General features: G+C 40.4%; 2 protein-coding genes across 11 annotated transcripts in view; one reads left to right on the top strand and one right to left on the bottom strand.

The window, feature by feature from the left end:
- The window catches only part of Elp3 (elongator acetyltransferase complex subunit 3), an 87773-nt gene extending 85519 nt beyond the window's left edge, over positions 1-2254 (bottom strand). Inside the window, exon 1 of one of the 3 annotated variants that reach the window (XM_020173200.2) lies at positions 2127-2254. Coding sequence is in view for 1 of the 3 variants with exons in the window: in XM_020173197.2 (XP_020028786.1) it covers positions 1929-1947 (19 nt within the window). In the remaining 2 variants the exon portion in view is untranslated. Of the gene's footprint in view, positions 1-1689; positions 1900-1928; positions 2086-2126 lie in introns of those variants that run through there. The other 2 variants (XM_020173197.2, XM_020173199.2) reach the window with 2 other exon arrangements.
- Positions 2157-17462, top strand: part of Nuggc (nuclear GTPase, germinal center associated) — a 61319-nt gene continuing 46013 nt past the window's right edge. For 2 of the 8 annotated variants that reach the window (XM_074055231.1, XM_074055230.1), the window contains exons 1-3: positions 2161-2292; positions 14099-14174; positions 16961-17065. In XM_074055231.1, coding sequence (XP_073911332.1) covers positions 2182-2292; positions 14099-14174; positions 16961-17065 — 292 coding nt within the window. In that variant the 5' untranslated portion in view covers positions 2161-2181. Of the gene's footprint in view, positions 2293-2312; positions 2616-4124; positions 4229-4252; positions 6152-10658; positions 10990-14098; positions 14175-14212; positions 16887-16960; positions 17066-17462 lie in introns of those variants that run through there. The other 6 variants (XM_074055235.1, XM_074055233.1, XM_074055234.1 and 3 more) reach the window with 6 other exon arrangements.

The raw sequence follows: 17462 nt of genomic DNA, 5'->3' as shown, positions 1-17462 counted from the left end.
GCAAGCATGAAGCCCTGAGTTCAAAGTCCAGCCCCAACACCCCCCCAAAAAGATGTAAATTAAGACTCAAATCCAGGTCTTTTCACCATAACTTCCATTCTTTTAACACTGTACCATACTGCCTCTGATTTAATGAGGTTAACACACATAGTACAAAGTGAGAGAAAAGTCTACTTGTAATCAAAGGCTAAATGCTTCCAAAACATGTAACCCAGCACTTCAGAGTTCTAGACTGGTAGAGGTGGCAGAAGGGGCAGAGAAGGAGGAATGTCTCAATCTGTCTCTCTCTCTTACAAACACAGCTGCTCTGCTTTCATCTGTTTATGTGCTGAGGTTCTGCATCAGACTTTATTTGGAGGGTAAAAGGAGGTTGGACTGACAAAAAGATATATGAAAGCACTTGTATTAAATGGAGGAGTAAATCAGTAATATCAGGCCTCATGGAGAAAATGACACAGAGATCTTTAAAGAAAGTGTATGATTTGGACCAGAAAGCAATCTGGATGGAAGAACATTAGGCATAAGAGCTTGATGTGAAGGGGCTCTGCCTAACTAGAATATAGACCACCAGGCAGGGCTCAATAAACAGAGTGTACAGAGTACACTGGCCACTAGGCTACGGCATTCAAAAGGAATGCAGGAGAGAATTATATTGTCTCAACTTTAGAAATAAAAAGTGAAAGTAGTATTTAAAAGTGAGCCTATCGGCTTAAAGAATGATTCAGAAACTACAAAGGATTCTTTTGACCTAGAGGCTAAGCAAATGGCTGTATTGACAACATTGTTAAAAACCCACAAGACCTAAAACAAACAAACAAACACCCTTATAACAGGTTCCAGACCCAATTTCTACTGATTGTGATACACACAAACCTCACAAGACCAAGGTAAGAGTCAAGTGAAATGTCTGTGAAAGCCAATGTACTATTCAACTCTTATTTTGATGAAGGTGGATTAGGACCACGTGGGGAATGGAGAGTTGATTTCTAAGTAAGAACAGAGCTAAAAGTAAAACTGTCAGAACCAGCTAACAGAGCAGGAGTTAAGAGTAACAATACACTAATCTGGAACATGCAGAGTTTGATGTGACAAAATGATAGAAGGTGACCCTTGGTCCTTGGACTTACTGCTTGGTAGGAAGAGAACTAGCAGTTAATGCCAAGAGGCATAGCGACGAGAGAAACATTTACTTTTCGTTTTATGTTTTGGGGGGTCACAGATGCAGTCTGACCAGCCAACTCCACATCTTCTAAATTTAATTTTAGGCTGGAAAATTTACTCAACTCTGAATTTCAGTGTATTCGTTTGTAAAATGGAGATGATAATATCAAAATGATTAGTAAAGGCTCAATAAATAGCAGCTATTATAAAAAGCAACTACTCAAGTGAAGGTGCAGAGATAATAACAGGAACTATGAAAGAATATTTAAAATTTGAGTCCATTCTGTTGAAAAACTAAGAACAGAACTGCTCCATGATAACTCAGGTGAGAGTAAATTCATGCCTAACTATTCACAGATTCCAAGGATAATCCATGGCTTTTCACATTTTAATTTAAGGTTTCAAAAGAAAATCTTAACATGTCAAACGTGTGGTAAAATAAATTTTAACAATGTAGGAGAGGAAGAAGGCGTTAATTTCACCAACCACGTGAACTCCTCGGAGAGCATACCTTGGAGTAAAACTTACCCTGCCATTTATGCAAAAGACACCAAGTGACTGCCAACAACTAGGAAAGTGAGGATAGGTTGGTTTTAAAAGCAGAATGGGTAAAACAAGAAGGCAGGGGGCTGGAAGTGACAAGCTGACCGACCCCAGCTGGTGGGGCGGCTAGATCGGGCAGCAGATTCCGGCGGGGAAAGTGGGGTTCAGGATCTGACCGCCGGGGGCGACCACCCCCCTTTTCCCCTCACCCTCCCTTTTTGCACCTTTCCTCTTCTGCCTCATGGCTGCGCCGTCGTAGCAGATGCACTACAATGCAGCTCAGACCGCGGAGAAAGTTAGCAGCCACAAAGCAACCTCAGCCTGTCGTAAAATGACGTCCACTGTGTTGTAAAGCTCTTCCCAGAAGACGGCGCGCGCGCGAAGCTCCGCCCCGCCCACCCGGAGGCAGCTCCCAGACGGACCCAGGCGTGAGATGGCTCGGCGGTTGCGGTCTTGCAGGAGTCCAAGAGCAGTGGGATGCACCGAAAGGCAGCTTGGGGACCAGAAGGCTCTAGCTTTCTCAGCGGCGTAGGAATGGGGCAAGGCTTCTGTAGAGAGGCTGCTCCAGGAAGTCGTGAGAACGAAGGGGTGGGTGGTCCCTGAACGAGGGCGAAGGGGACGAGTGCGTCACATCCGGCGGGGTTGGGCGGGAGCGTGAACCCTCTTGTGAAGTAGAGACTCAGTTCTGAGCCTGGAAGAGACCAGGCAGAAATGAAGTGATTGACGTGCAGGATTTGGGCCAGTTGGTCACCTTAGTCGCAGACGAATGGCACATAATTCGTTGATCACCATCATGGAAACTGGATGTCTGCAGAAAAAACATGCACAGAATTTTGCAGAATTTGGAGACGGGACTTGGTCTTCTTGTTTGCGGAACAGGGATTAAGACTAGTTCACATTAATAAAGACGGGTAATATGTGCTGTCTCCAGTTACTTCCCACAAGGTTGAGGTAGCTCAACTCTGCTACCACATTCACACCTTCTGGTCAAGCTTTGTCACTTCCCAGCTTGTCAAATTGAGTGATGCTTATTTGTTTTACTGTCATCCTACTACCAATGAACGTAATTATCCTGTTTGAAAATATTTTATGATAAGGCCCTCCACTCTGGATTTTCTTCTCATATTCAGTCCCGTGGACTCTGACTCATCTCAAAATAGTGTTGTTCTTTAAGGGGTCTTTGTTTCTTCCAAAGTGATCCCCAGAGTACCATGGTTTAAAATACCATCTCTCTCTCTTCCCAGGTTTATAGTCCAACTCCAACTTCTCCCCTACCTGAGTCTTGTTAGATTTGGGTGTTCAGTACGCATCTCAAGCTTAATGTGTATAAGACATCTATTTTTCCTTCAAATCTGATCTTTCAATACTTTCTCGTCTAAAGGCACTATCATTTACTTCATAACAAAGATTGGTGGGTAGTACTGTTATAATTCTAAATAGGGGTAAATGTGGTACTTAATGAGATTGTGACATTTGAACTAATACTGTGTAAATAACGGAGAGTATTTCAGGCATCTGCAACAGTCAGTGCAAAGGTCCTAGGTTGAGAGGATGCCTGAATATTCAAGTAAGGAGGTGTCAGCAGAACAGTGAGTAAGGCAAAGTATAACAGAAGTTAGAGAAGTAATGGGGTGGAGATTAGGGACAATAAGACCTTGTAGGCTGTTGAAAAGCCTTGGACTTTTACTCTAAGTGCGATCAGGAGCCATTGGAGTGTTAGCATAGAAATGCTATGACCTGACTCAAAAGTATGTCTATTATAGATGGGTGTAGGGAGGAGGTAGAAGCAGGGGGATCACTTAGGTGGCTATTACCATACTCTTGCCACTGATTCCCAATCTTTGGTGCACATTAGAGTCATCTGGTGAGCAGTGAAAAATTGTAGTGCCTGAGTCTTATCCCATACCTATTAGATCAGAATATGAAGGTAGGAACCAGGCAATAATGTATATTTTAAGTCCTTGAGGGACTCCAATGTTCAGCAAAGTTTGGGAGCTACTGAATGAGGCAAGAGATTATTGTAACTGGAGTCAGGGTAGTAAACAGTGAAAGTGATGGGAGGTGTTCAGATTCTGAGTATATTTGATGATTTCAACAAGACTTCCATCAGAGGTGGAATATGGAAGAAAAACATCAACATCAAGTGTGAGGCCAAAGCTTTTGGGTAACGGAACTGGAATAATGTAGTTACTGTTAGCTGAAATAATACTGTAGGTGAACTGGGATTTAGAGGATTTTGGGGGAAGGCTGGGTCTATTTAATTTGAGATGTTTAGTAAGCAGTAAGAAACAAAAGAGATTGGGGCTGAGGATGGATGTACCAATCAAGAGTTACAGGTGTATGGGTGAAGTTCAAAGCTGTGAAGCAGTAAATTTTTAAGAGACTAAAGCAGAGGCCTCAAGGTGTTCTCTTATTAACAGGTTGGAGATGAGAGGAATAACCAACAAGGAACTTGAAGAGGTGTGTCCATGGGTGTGGGAAGCAAACTAGGAGAATCTGGGTACCTGGAGGCCAGGTGAGAAAAGTATGTTATCCAGGCATGGTAGCTCACATATGTAAACCCAGCTACTTGGGAGGCAGAGATTGGAAGGATTGAGGTTTGAGGTCAACCCAGACAAACACTGAGACTGCATCTCAACCAACACCCAGCTCTTCAGGAAGCATAAATAGGAGGGTCATGGTCTAGGCTGGCCCAGAGTAAACATGAGACCCCGTTTCAAAATTTCAAAGCTTAAGGGTTGGGGTGTGGGATGTCTGCTAGCAAGTGCAAGGACCTGAGTTTAAATCCAAGTACCACCCAAACCAAAGTTTGGCAAGGAGGATGGAGTCAATACTCCTGGATCAAATACTGCTGATGTCTCAAGAAAGATAGTGGTTGGATTGATCCAGGATCCCTGGGGACTGTGACAAGAACATTTTTGGGTATTAGTAAAGGTAACAGCTTGACTGGAGTAGGTTTATGATATATTGAGAGAGAGAGAGAGAGAAAGAGAAAAAGAGAAAGAAAGGAAGGAAGTGCTCTACCTAGTCTTCCAGGTGGAGGGAAACGGGATCTGGTGCTGAAGAGAAGGGATTTACTTTTGATGGGCATATGGATGGTTCATTCCTTAACAAGCTAGAGGTCAGAGCAGTGATCATGGGTAGGGAATAATGGTGGCAGTGGAAGTTGTCTTTTAATTGTGTCAAGGTTTTCAGTGAGTTCAGTGGAAGTTTAGCCTAGTAGAGAGCCTAGCATACCTAGCATTCAGGTGTCTAATAGCAAGTGTCAGGTACTGCCATGGAAAATAGGCAGTTTTTAAAACACTCCAAACTAATTTTACTTATTAAATTATTTAGTATCACTTCCAATTAGGAAAACAAAAAACCTCCAGTAGAGGGGGTACTAAGTGCATGTGATATAAATACTAGTGGTGATTTTGCCCAGAGAAGTCAGTAGAAGATCCAATACTAATGACAGTATTCACGTTGATTTTCTTTGTTTTGAATTTAACGTTGGTATTTCTGTGGCTTTCTTACGGGGGAGGTACATCATCTTGCCAAAAGTTTAAAGCAAATTTTTAAGACCACACTCTAAATACTTATCTTCAGTTCCTTCCACATTTTGATTTTGTTTCTGAACATTAGATTAAATGCATACCTAGCATACCTGAGAGTTATTCTGGTAATGACCAAGTTGGCCTTAGAAAGTGGCACACAGCCTGAAATAGAAGTTTCAAAGAATAGGCTTTTTCCTGTACTCAGTTTGATTGTTTAGGCTGCCAGACACAGCACAGTGGAACAGGTTTTATTTTCTGTTCTTCTCTGCTGGGAAATACTTTAAGAATATTTGCTTTTAAAAATAAGGTTCTAAAATTTAAGTTTCAATTACAGCTGTAATGCTGCTTATTTCTATAATCAATCCAATGTATATTTTGATGGATTTTATTTGTGGTGAGTTTCCAGATGTTGTGTTGGTTTGTATTTACCATCTCATCCTTCATCTCTCTCAGTCATGTCTCACATTTGAGGGTCTAGAACCAGCACCTTATCTCTCTTGTAATTGGGACATTTTTCTGATCTGCTCAAGTATGCCAGATCCATCTGGTTCACGTTCACCTTCAGAGAAAGGGCTCTGCCATCTGTTTGGAAGGAAAAGTAACTAAGACCTGCCTGCTTATAGGAAGTAGGCACAGAGGCTGGAGTGTGTGATTCCCAGTTCACATGCAGTTTAAATGAAAAGAGAAATTAGCATGTGTCAATATCTGAGGGAGGAGATGGTAGTAATTAACCACCATGACAGGTTAGTTTCACTTCTGCTTTGTGACGGTGGCCACTGAAGTCTAAAAACCAGTTATAGAGCCCACTCTAAGTATTTGCACCAAGTCAGAAAGCTGCTACCATCTCCTTTTTGGACACCTGAAACCAAAGCAAAAAAGTGTTGAGTTTTTTCCCAATTCAGTGACCTCTGGTAAGTTGTTTCTCATATGTAATTTATACTATAATTTGTGGTTTGTTTTATTTATATAAAATAGACTTCATTTTTAGAACAGTTTTAGAGTTACAGAGAACTTGAGAAAATAGTTCAGAGTACTCTCTTATAATCCACCTAGTTTCCATTCTGTATTAGTGTGGTACACTTGTTGCAATTAAGGACCAACCCATTATTGTTAACTGAAGTCTTTATTCAGATTCTTAGTTTGTATCTAATATCATTTTCGTATTCTAAGATTCCACCCAGAATATCACATTATATTTACTGTTATGTCTCCTTGGGCTCTTGGTTGTAACATTTTCTTATCCTGGCCTTATTTTTGGTGACCTTTACAGTCTGGGAGAGTATTGGTCAGGCATTTTTTAGGGATCTCCTCTATTGGCATATGCTTGATGTTTTTCTCATGATTAGACTGGACTTATGGGTTTGGAGAGGAAGTTAACAGAGCTAAAATCATTCTTATCGTATTGTATCGAGGCTGCATACCATCACCATGATTTATGATTATTGGTATTGACTTTGATCACCTTCTGAAATAGTGCTTGTCAATTTGCCATTTTATCTTGTTTTGTTTGTGACAGTGTTTTGCTATATAGTCAAGGCTGGCTTGGAACCCCCTATGTAATACATCCTGGCCTCGAACTCTCAATTTTCCTGCTGTAGCTTCCCAAGTGGTTATAGGCTTGTGCCACTAGGTCCAGCTTCAAGTTACACTTTTCCCCTAATTTTCATCCTGTTCTCTTTGGAAGGAAGTCACAATACAAAGGCACACACTTGAACAGTGGGGAGTTGGGCTTCTGGTCCTTGAAGGTGGAGTACCTATGTAAATACTTGGAATTCTCTGAATAGGTTTGTCTCTTTTGCATAGATTGAGAGAAAGTGAATTTTCTTGAGAGAAAATATGGAATTTTTGGAATCAAATTCTAAAAATTTGGAAAAATTGGAGTCAAAAAGATTTCTTGAGAGAAAGTAGATTTACCTTTCTATTTGTGTGAGTGAATTTTAAGACTATGTAAAAGCCATTGAATTAGAAATGGGGACAATAAGGCTTTAGTTTGGATTTATTTAATAATATGATTTTAGGTAAATCATTAATTATTTCTCCCAAAAGAAAACAACTAGTGCAAGCATTGTTGGGGTTATATGAATTCCTGATAAGGAAGAAATTGTTATCTTATGCCTCATTAGCTTTGACAAGCTTAGGAGAGTAATTTGAAAAGATAAAAAACTTACTTTATTAGAATATGATAACATATTACAAAGGTATCTGCTTATTTACTTACCTCTTACCTAGGAAGAAAAGTCAGAGAAAAGTATGTGGTGCCTTTCTACCATGACTGCCTTGGTGGCCACTCTTGTAATGTTACACACATTGGCTGATGTGTGAATGCTGAAAAAAACACCTTTTCTTTTAGAGGTTTGAAGACCTTTGTTTCACCTTTTGCTTATAAGCTCTTGTGTTTAAATTGCTTCTTTGGAATATCACTAGTTTAGAAGACCAGTGCAGTGTCTAACAGGTGGTTAGGAAATACTGACAACACCAAAGGTGCTTAAACCAAAACCTAAAGCTTAAAAAGAAAGGAAGTTCTAAATTTTATCAACAGTCCATCATTTTATTAAGAATCTTATTTTATTCTTTAGCCTACCTCCTTGTAGGAGGGGCATGAAATTTGACCAAAGACTCTAGGGTAGATAGCTTAGCATGTTGTCAATGGGAACAAGAATGGGAATCAATGTGTCAGTTAAGGTGGCATCTGCTCCCCCAAACCAAATAGACCTTGTTCCAGTGAACACTAGGACTAATGCCTAGTTTAGCTGTCTTCATGACATATTTTAGGAATAACATTTGTACACATTCTTAAGTGCCTGCAGAGCAATTTTGCATGCATTATCAGAAAGCATTCCCAATACAGGTATTTTTAACATCTCCATTCCATATGTGGAGAAATGGAGACTCAGAGAGATCAGGTAGCTTGTTTTGTGTTACATTGGAGCATGAAATCCAAGCCTTCTGATTCCAAGTCCTGAGTAACTTCTGCATACCATTCACAGTCTGGATTTACCGTGTGTGTGCATAGTAGATTCCATTTTGCTTCCTGCTGTATCCTCAACACTGGTAAGAGTGCCTGGTACATAGTAGACGCTCAACAAATATTTGTTGAATAAATGAATAAAATAAATATAATACCTATGATTATTAATCTTGCCCTGTAAGACATATTTAAAAGATAGGCCTCATTTATTCAAGAAATATTTATTCTGTGCTTGCTGTGTACCAAGCATTTCCCATATATGTGTTAAAAGTAAGGAATAAACTAATATTAATAATCAAAATGCCCCTTAAAGAAACTTTGCTAATTAGAGCATGAAAATTTTTTCTATTAGCGCCACTTTGGGGACAGGAGATAGATATGAAGATAAGAATAATGTTGGGAAGGGTTAATGATATGAGGCAAGGGAGGATGAGATGAAATTCTGACTAGAGAAGAACTAGGGTCCAAGAACAGGCCATTTGTAATAAACACATTCAATTCCACATCAAACACAGAACAAATGCAGTGGAAGTGTCCTGAAATATTCTCTTGTAGTGCCCTCATATATTCATGTTCCCAATCTTTCTCTCTCTCTCTCTCTCTCTCTCTTTCTCATTTTACTCTGAGGACATCTTAGAGCTTTCAGGCAGTATCTTCAGTTTGTGTCCCTATGTATAGTTTTTCTGAGTTTCTAGCTCCCTCCTACTCAACAGGCTTCATTCTCAATATCATGTATTTGCAAGAACCCTCATTTGTTTGCACTATTCCCTCTGTTCTCCCCTACCCAAGAAACAAAAGATTTGTTGAAGTACAACAAACAAATCTTAAGTACAGGTACAGGTGCTTAGAGCAAGAAAAATAATTTGGAACTCACAGTCAGAAAACCTGAGTTTGAGTCCTCATTGTCATTACCGTACTACATGACCTTGACAAGTTCCTTCTCTCTGGGCTTCAGAGTCCTTATCTGCAAAAGGAGCCTTAGCATTCTTTCTTTAATTCTACTATATGAAGCTGTTCTAATATAGGAATAACAGTTGCATTTGTGTTACCCTTGTTATTTTCTTCTAAAAAAAAAAAGAAAATATGCAAACACTAACGAAAGAGTGAGAGAAGCAAGAATAACTGTCAAAAGTCACAATTACTTAACAGGAAACCAGTTCTGTGCAACCTTCTCACCTCTAGCTAAGTGTGCAGAGTCTCACATAAAAGATGCTATTCTTGGGCTTGGTGCACACAAATGTAAATAAGCACTAAAAGCAAAACTTAAGAGCTAACCACATAGTTGGAATATAAGCGAAATAACCACACATGCAGAACCTTGCCTGACTGAGCAATAAGTTTGGACTGTTTTCAATTGCTACTCCACAGAAACTAAAATTTCCTAATAAACCCTATCATTACTGCCTCCTTTGGGGGTACATGGATTCCACCATCATCTGAGGAAGAACTCTGCACCTGTAGGTCACTTTCTCCTTAATACAATGAACTTGACATTAGAGTATTCCCAGGTATGCTACTTTTAACTAAACAGGGGCCCTAATCATTTGTATCTTGGTTTCGATGACAAGTGGCATTTCAAAATGAGACCCTTTCCATCCTTTTAGCACCCATTTAAATCAGAGAGCATTCACTCTTTAAGGACTAATTTAATCTTTCATTTATAGATAGAAAACTCAAGGGCCAAAGTAAAAAAAATAGTTGTCTGAAGACCTTTTGGTTGGTGGCAGAACCAGAAGTGGAACCTTCTGTTCACTTCAGACCAATCACTGCATACTAAGCATCTCTACCATACCACCACCCTGTTTGTTTATAGGTCTTCCTTTTTAAGTGCTTGGTGTTTATCTCTCTCTACCTCCTTACCATTTTGGTAAATGATCCTGTTCCATTTTTCAGTGTCTTAGTTTGTCAATCAAATGATCCTTTCTTGCCAGCCTTTGAACATTGCAGAAGAAATTTGAAACCCAATTCTCTTCAACCACATCTCAAATAATTCCCATTTTCTCCAGATTTCAATTAGAAGTCAGAAATTACTTGAGTATAGTACTGTGGATGCTGTTACAGCAGGATACTCCTGGTTTGGTGTCTCTACTGGATAAAACTAAACTGAGTCCAAGCCCAGATAGTTACATGCCAACAATTTTTGCTAGCCATTATATACTGTTGGTTTAGTAAATGCAGTTAGAAGAACTTTAACCCTGAAAGAATCCAAAACCACTACCCACATTCCAGAATTCACTGAACACATCTGCTTCTCCTCTCAACTGTCAATATCTTTTAATGCACTTTGATCCACAGCCCTCTCAGATGGAAGGGCCTTAATTTCAGCATCTGTGTAGTGGTCATGCTTATCAACTTGGTCAATTAGTCCTTTTGGGATTTATCCGGCTCCCCTATTTCTTCCTGGAATTTGAGCTCCAGAACACAGTTGTCCTGGATGTCTACAGAATTTTGCCCACCGGTAGGACTATTTGTTTCTTTTGTCTCCAGTGTCCACTGTGATGGTGTAATACCTAACATTTTGTTGACAATGGCTCATTGAGCTGTTGTCTTCAGAAAAGAACAGATTTCTCTATTTCTCATTCTGTATCTAAAGTTACTGACAGACATTACTGTGTACTTGCAGTGCAATAGCTCATCTACCCTTTTTTTCTCTTTATTCACCTAGGTTTTGATATGGTTTAGCATTTCCAACAGAGCATTTCAAACCAAAAATTACTGTGTGTCATGAAATTTATTGACCTCATAGAGTGCCTCCACTACCAGCTGTGGTGAACCCTTCTGGTAAGAACATGGAATCTTGGGGTTTAACAAAACCTTGAGATTCGTCCAGTCCAATGCTGTTACCAGATGGTCATACAGCGTATGCCCAGGCTCTTCTACTGGCAGAAAACACATTACTTTTTAAGGCAACTTTAACTACAGTTGTTCCCTATAGCCTTGGGGAATTCATTCCAAGATCCCCACTGGATGCCTGAAACCACAAATAGCTCAGAACCTGACATATACTATATTTTTTTGTACTTATTCATACCTATGATAAAGTTTAACTTATAAATTAGGCACAGTAAGAGATTAACAATGACTACTACTAATAAGATTGAACACTTGTAATAACACACTGTGATAAAATTTATGTGAATGTAGTCTTTCTCAAAATGTCTTATTGTACTTTTCACTTAAAATAAGCATTCTTTTCTTTTTGGCCTATCTGAATTGCCAGCATTATTACCTTTGTACTTTGTTTTTTGTTGTTGTTTATTTGGTTTGTTTTTTATGAGACAAAGTCTTGCTAAGTAACTTAGACTGGCCTTGAAGTGGCTATGAAGCCCAGGCTGGCCTCAAACTCATGATCCTTATGCCTTGGTCTCCTGAGTGATAGGATTACCACCACACCTGGCTTTCCCTTGCAGTTTGGGACCATTATTAATTAAAACAGGGGTTACTTGAACACAAATATTGCAATGTGAATACCACAGTCATTGATTTGATAACTAAGAGGATTAAGTGACTAATGGGTCAAAAGGACGATTTGTGTCCTAGGCAGGACAGAGCTGGATGGGATGAGATCTTACCATATTATTCAGAATGGTAGGAAACTTAAAATTCACGAATTGCTTATTTCTGGAATTTTTCCAGTTAATACTTTTGCGCCACAGTTGACTGTGGCTAATTGCAACCATGAAAAATGAAACCATGGGGCTGGCATCATGGCTCAGGTGGTAGAGTACCTATTAAACATGAAGCCCTGAGTTCAATCCCTAGCACCACAAAAAAAGGAAGGAAGTGAAACCATGGATAAGGTATACTACTGTACTCAAGAATGTTAAGCCAAAATACTTTCTTATATTCTTCACCTAGTACGTCTAGTTCTGCCCTCTTGGGGCCATAGAAATCTATATCATCTGTCTTCTGTATGTGGCTCTGTGTGTTCGAAGCCCACCCCATTCTCTGGCTATGCCAGTGTATTCCCTCCCTCAGGTCAGGCAGTCCCGGTTCTTCAGAGTAGTCCTCACTGCTAATACTGCTCTGTTTATATGCTTGCTTATTTGTTCCTACTGTTTGCTTTACTCTTTAAGGCAGAAAATCTAATCATATAACAACTAATTTGGGTTTTGTTTTTTGAGACAGGGTCTTGCTGTACAGCATGAGTTAGGCTTGAACTCATAATCCTCCTCCTTCAGTTTCCCAAGTGCTGGGGTGACCAGATTCCACCACTAAACCTAGCCCTGATGTGGTTTTCAAACATCCTTTGGTGTGGAATTTCATCAAAAACTTCCACTTCATTATTTCATTCACTCACTTATTCATTCAGTAAACATTTATTGTCAGTTATTTTACATCTTAACAGAAATGCAATTTTGGAAAAATGCAGTTTCCTGACCTTGAATAGCTCATGGTTCAATAAGGAGGAGGAGACATAAAGAAAGCATGGTGCTGGGTACTTGCGGAGTGGCTCAAGTATAAGAGCACCTGCCTAACAAGCGTGAGGCCCTGAATTCAAACCCCAGTACCACCAGAAAAAAAGAAAGCACAATCAGTATTATAACAGTTGAAACAGCCTCTTACTCTTAGTGTGTGCATGCAGCAGTGGGGACCCCAGAGAGGAATGGTCAGGAATCCGGTTACTAAATCATAGAGGAAATGCCAAAACAGGGGCTTGAAGACAGAGTAGGAATTCACCTGGAAGAACAGAAAAGGGTACCCCACATGTGCTAAGATGCAGGGAAGCTCAGCAGAATACCCTGTCCTAGAGAACTCTAATAGGCATGGGTTGGCATGAGAGTGGGCTTCAGGAGAGGGAATGGTGAGGTTAAAAACTATAACCTCAGTCTCCAGACCTTGTATGTAATCAGGGTTTCCAACCAATACCCACCAATCACAGGAGCTATTTAGTCAGTTCAAATGTACAAACCAAACTCAGAATAAGAGACTGATGACTTGTGATTTTAACTTGGGGTGAATGTGTAAATGAGGCTCAGTCTCCCTCACTAATGGTCTATGGGACTACTGGAGGTTGACATAACCAGGGGGCTGTGACTGTATTTGAAATGCACAGTTGAGTGCCTGCAACAGAAACAGGAGAGATAGGGAGTAAGCTCTGGGGGGCTCCCACTTTTGTTCCCCACATTTTCCTCTGTGGTGAAGATGAAGAAGCTCCAGGATAATGTATCCACACAGAATCTGCCGTGTCCTCTATTCTGAGCCTCGGTGGGGCTCTGGATCTCCCTCTTTGCCTGTGCTCTGTCTGCTGGTGGACTGAACATAGACTGGCTTTGACACTTCCTTTGGATGTACTCCTCCTCCCCTTCTGCACATGCCTAAAGTTTCAGGGTGTTTGTAGCTCCCAGTAGGGTTTCCTATTAAAGTGAGATGGAGTGTGAGAAGGTCCAGAAAATCTAGTTACTGCATCTCTCCTTCCCCACTCAGTAGGCAGTAAAGAAACTTCAAACTAGAAATATTGAAAGTTCCAACCACCTCCCAGGTTCTAAGACTTGCTGGGGCTAAATACCACTGGCATCGGGTTCAGGGCTCACCTGACTGGGACACTGACATTGCCCAAAGTGGTGTAACTTGACCATAGCTCTGGCCATCAGACCTTTATTCTTATTTCAGAGTGAGTTATCTTAAAGATCTCAGGTATTATCCCTTTAAACTTCCATAGGTAAAGTTTGATAGAGGACTAATAATTACATATTGCTCTTGTCACATTTAAGTGACAGGCCCTGGGTTTAATCCCCAGTACAGTACCCTGTGCTGCTCTTTGTGCTTAGGAGATTGGAATCAAGAAGGGCAAACAAAGCATGAGCAGATTCATGCAGTCTTAGTTTTTGCTTTTTTTTACTTTTAATGTTTGCTGTTTTTCCCCTTTGTTCTATGTATGTCTTTTCAGGCTGGTTCTCGTAAGTGGACAAGGAAACAGAAAATGGCAGAAACAGAGGATTTGGTGGGTCTGGAGCCATATTCAGGTAACATCTTGTGATGCTCTCCCCTGACCTAAAAATAGGAACTGATGACTGTTATCTGGTCAAAGGCAAGTGGCTGAGACTATAACCATAGTCATCATTCCTTACTCCTTAGTCAGATGCGGCTTTCTCTGGACAAGTTTTACTAGTAAATGCATATCAACTGTTTCAGCAATAATTAAAATAGTTATTCATAATGAAGTGAGCTGTTTGACTAACAAATATGTGAGTTTTCCTGTCTTTTTAAAAATGAATGATCCAGAAAATCCACTTGGACTCTCTGAAGTCTGATGGGACAGATAAAGTCCTTGGAATAGTGTCAGGTGGCTTTCCTTAGAAGGGGAAATGTAGTTCTATTGGAGTTTCTCCTTTGAAGGATGAATCACTTTGGAGTCAATGGAGGTGACCTTTCTCCTTGGCTCCTGAGGGCCAAAGAAAGAGCCTTTCTAGGAAGGCAACTCAGTAACCCCCATGTGCAGAAAATGGGAACACATGACATCCTTTGTGTTTCGAGAATTAAGGAGGAAAATCTTCCTCACTTCCATGGGAAGAATTCCTTTAGGGGAAAGGGAAGCAGTGTTTCCAGGTCAGAGGGATAGTGGCTAGCACCTGAAACATGACTATACACACAAGTGGAAAGAGCTGCGACTTTGGGGATCCCTTGGTTGAACCTACTGCCAAGAAGTGGGATCTTTTGTGTGGTAGATCCATGGTGGTCTCTGGCAATGTTTGAATCAACCTTGATTGAATCCACATCTCTGATCAGATTGTTGGGGCTCAGTTTTCAGAAGTGACACCTTGTGGCAGTAAAAAGCAACAGCAGTGGTAGACTTTTTTTTTTTTTTTTTTTGTCCTGCCTGTACTCACCCCTACTGCTGTTTTTAAAGAAATTCTCTTCAGTGTAGAATGCTGAAAAAGGCAAATGGGTATCTGAGCAATTAAAGGGAATAATAAGAGATACAAAACAAGTTCAGGCCAGTTCCTGCCAGTTACAATTTAGTATACTCATATATAGTATAAGTCTGAGATGGAATGTTTTCTACATTCCAGGTGGTTTTTCATTTTGGAAATTGAAGACAGAATTTTAAACCCTCCTTTGTATCTGAATTCTTACCCTTTGCTTTAGTTGAGAAGTAAGCTCCCAATCTCTTATCAGATTAATTGCCAGTCCTTACAAAGCTCAAATAAGGGCCCTTTATATTGGGGTTTGTCCCTTGTTTTATACAGATGGGTAAGGAACTATGAAAACATTGTTTACAAAAAAAAAAGAGAGTTTGTGAGTTACAAAATGGACATCCTTTTGCATTCCTTCCACAGTCAGGTAATAGAGACATCCTGGCATCCCGAAATGCTCTTTGGAACATGGGCTAGAGTGTTCAGTCTGTAGCTGGCCCAGGTGCCTGAGTAGCATGCTCTTTATCCTCTGCCTCTTCCTGTCCAGCTCCAACCACTGAGCCAGAAACCACTTGGTATTTAGTTCTAATGCAGTCCTGATCCTGAGCCAGAATGGATTCTTCCAGTTGAGCTCAATCATTTCCTGAGGTAGAAGGGTCTTAAGTACATGTTCTTTCAACTGTCAGTACATGAGCACAAGGTGGCAGAGGTTCAGACTTTGACAGTTATATGGCTCTGTAAACTAGAATCCTCTGTGGGAGGTGAAATAGATCCAGAATGCAGCAGAATTTGCGTTGGAAGATGCAAGACTGAGCAGAGGAAGATGACTTCCCAAGTTATCTGGGAGACCCACATCTGGAGCACAGTGGCAGAGCCTAGGCCTTTTTTCTCGGACTGCCACCCTGTATTCCCTGTTCTTGGGTCACACTCAATTTTAGAGTCCCATGCCTTCTTTATTTGAGCTTAGAGTGTATGGCTCATGGGGACCAGATCTTCCAGTTCACCCCACAGCCATTTTGTAAGGCACAAGCAGCCCCAAAAGCACTGGGTTAAGAACATTTCCAATAACCTTTACCCCGAGGACCCGAGGACCCTGCTGTTGCTCCTTTCTAGCCAGGTGAACACCAGCAAAGGGTGTTTCCTAAGCCCCGTTCAAAATGCAGCTTCTGGGTTGTACCCTTTCATTTCACAACCAAGGGAAACCACTTAAGTGATTGAATTCTCTACGGAACTACAAAGATCTGGTTCTTGTGATTTCTAGTCTTGCTTATGTAAGGAAGCAACTGCTAATGTCTCTGAGCAAAGAAGGGGGAAATCCCCCCATATAATATTTGAAAGGATCCATTTTATAAGGTATCCTCTAAAACTTATATATATGTTATACATATATATATATATGTATACACACACACACACATGTATACACACACACACACACACAGGAGAAGAAGTTGTTTGCCCTGGTTACGTTCTTTACTCTGTTATACTCCTGGTACATATCTTTCTTCATTTAAAAAATCCTATGTTCTCCCCACACTTAGCTCTGCCCTGGAATTTTCTCTTCACAGTTGGCTGATTTCCTAACACTTGGTATTTGGTGAAGAAAGTTCTGCTACTTTGGCTTCTGAGGACTTGCAAGTAGAAACTTTAATCTGGAAGGATAGGTTGGACTGTACATTTTGGAACCAAGTGCAAAAAGTCCCATGACCCTGAGAAGTAGCAATGAAACTGGAATGGCAGGGTTGTTTTCCAAATGAGCTTATGGGCAGATGGAGCTGGCCAGGGTCCTCTTAGGCCCTCTGAGTTTGTACATTGACAGAGGTGAGGCACAGATACTGTGCTTATAATTTTTATAATTTTATATATAATTTTATATAATCTCTATCTATTTCTAGTCGACAGTGATCTATTTAAAGAACCAATGAAGAAAAGACGACGGTCAGATCGAGACCAGCAGTTCTGGGCATTTCCCTCTATGGAGCAGAGTGCTCTTAAGGAATGTGAGTGCCAGGAAACAGTGGTATAGCATGTTTTAATGTGGCTCTGTCTTTTACAAATGTGTTAAAATGCTCAGAGGAGAAGATAAATCCTAAAGCTGAATGAAACATCTTGAAATGAACCTACTTCTCAAAGAAACAAAGGCTTGAAAGTCTCTGCAGATATGTAATTTAACAATTTATCTCCAGGCTACTCTGGGTTAGGAAAGTTGTTACCAAAACAACCTCTTAATGTGAGTGTTTATATGGTGTCTTTGCATTTTGTTCTTTTTTATGACCACAAGAGAGAAGAATCTAGAAGGGGTTACAACCCATGGCAACTCATTTGATGATCATTTTATGGGGCAAAGCAATGCAAGCTGACCCTTTGGAGGTTGTCAGAGTCCTTATTGCTGTCTCT

This window comes from Castor canadensis, chromosome 14 (genome assembly GCF_047511655.1).
Source record: "Castor canadensis chromosome 14, mCasCan1.hap1v2, whole genome shotgun sequence".
NCBI lineage: Eukaryota > Metazoa > Chordata > Mammalia > Rodentia > Castoridae > Castor > Castor canadensis.
Note: the sequence above shows the minus strand (reverse complement) of the source record. Positions and strands in the feature narration are given on the sequence as shown.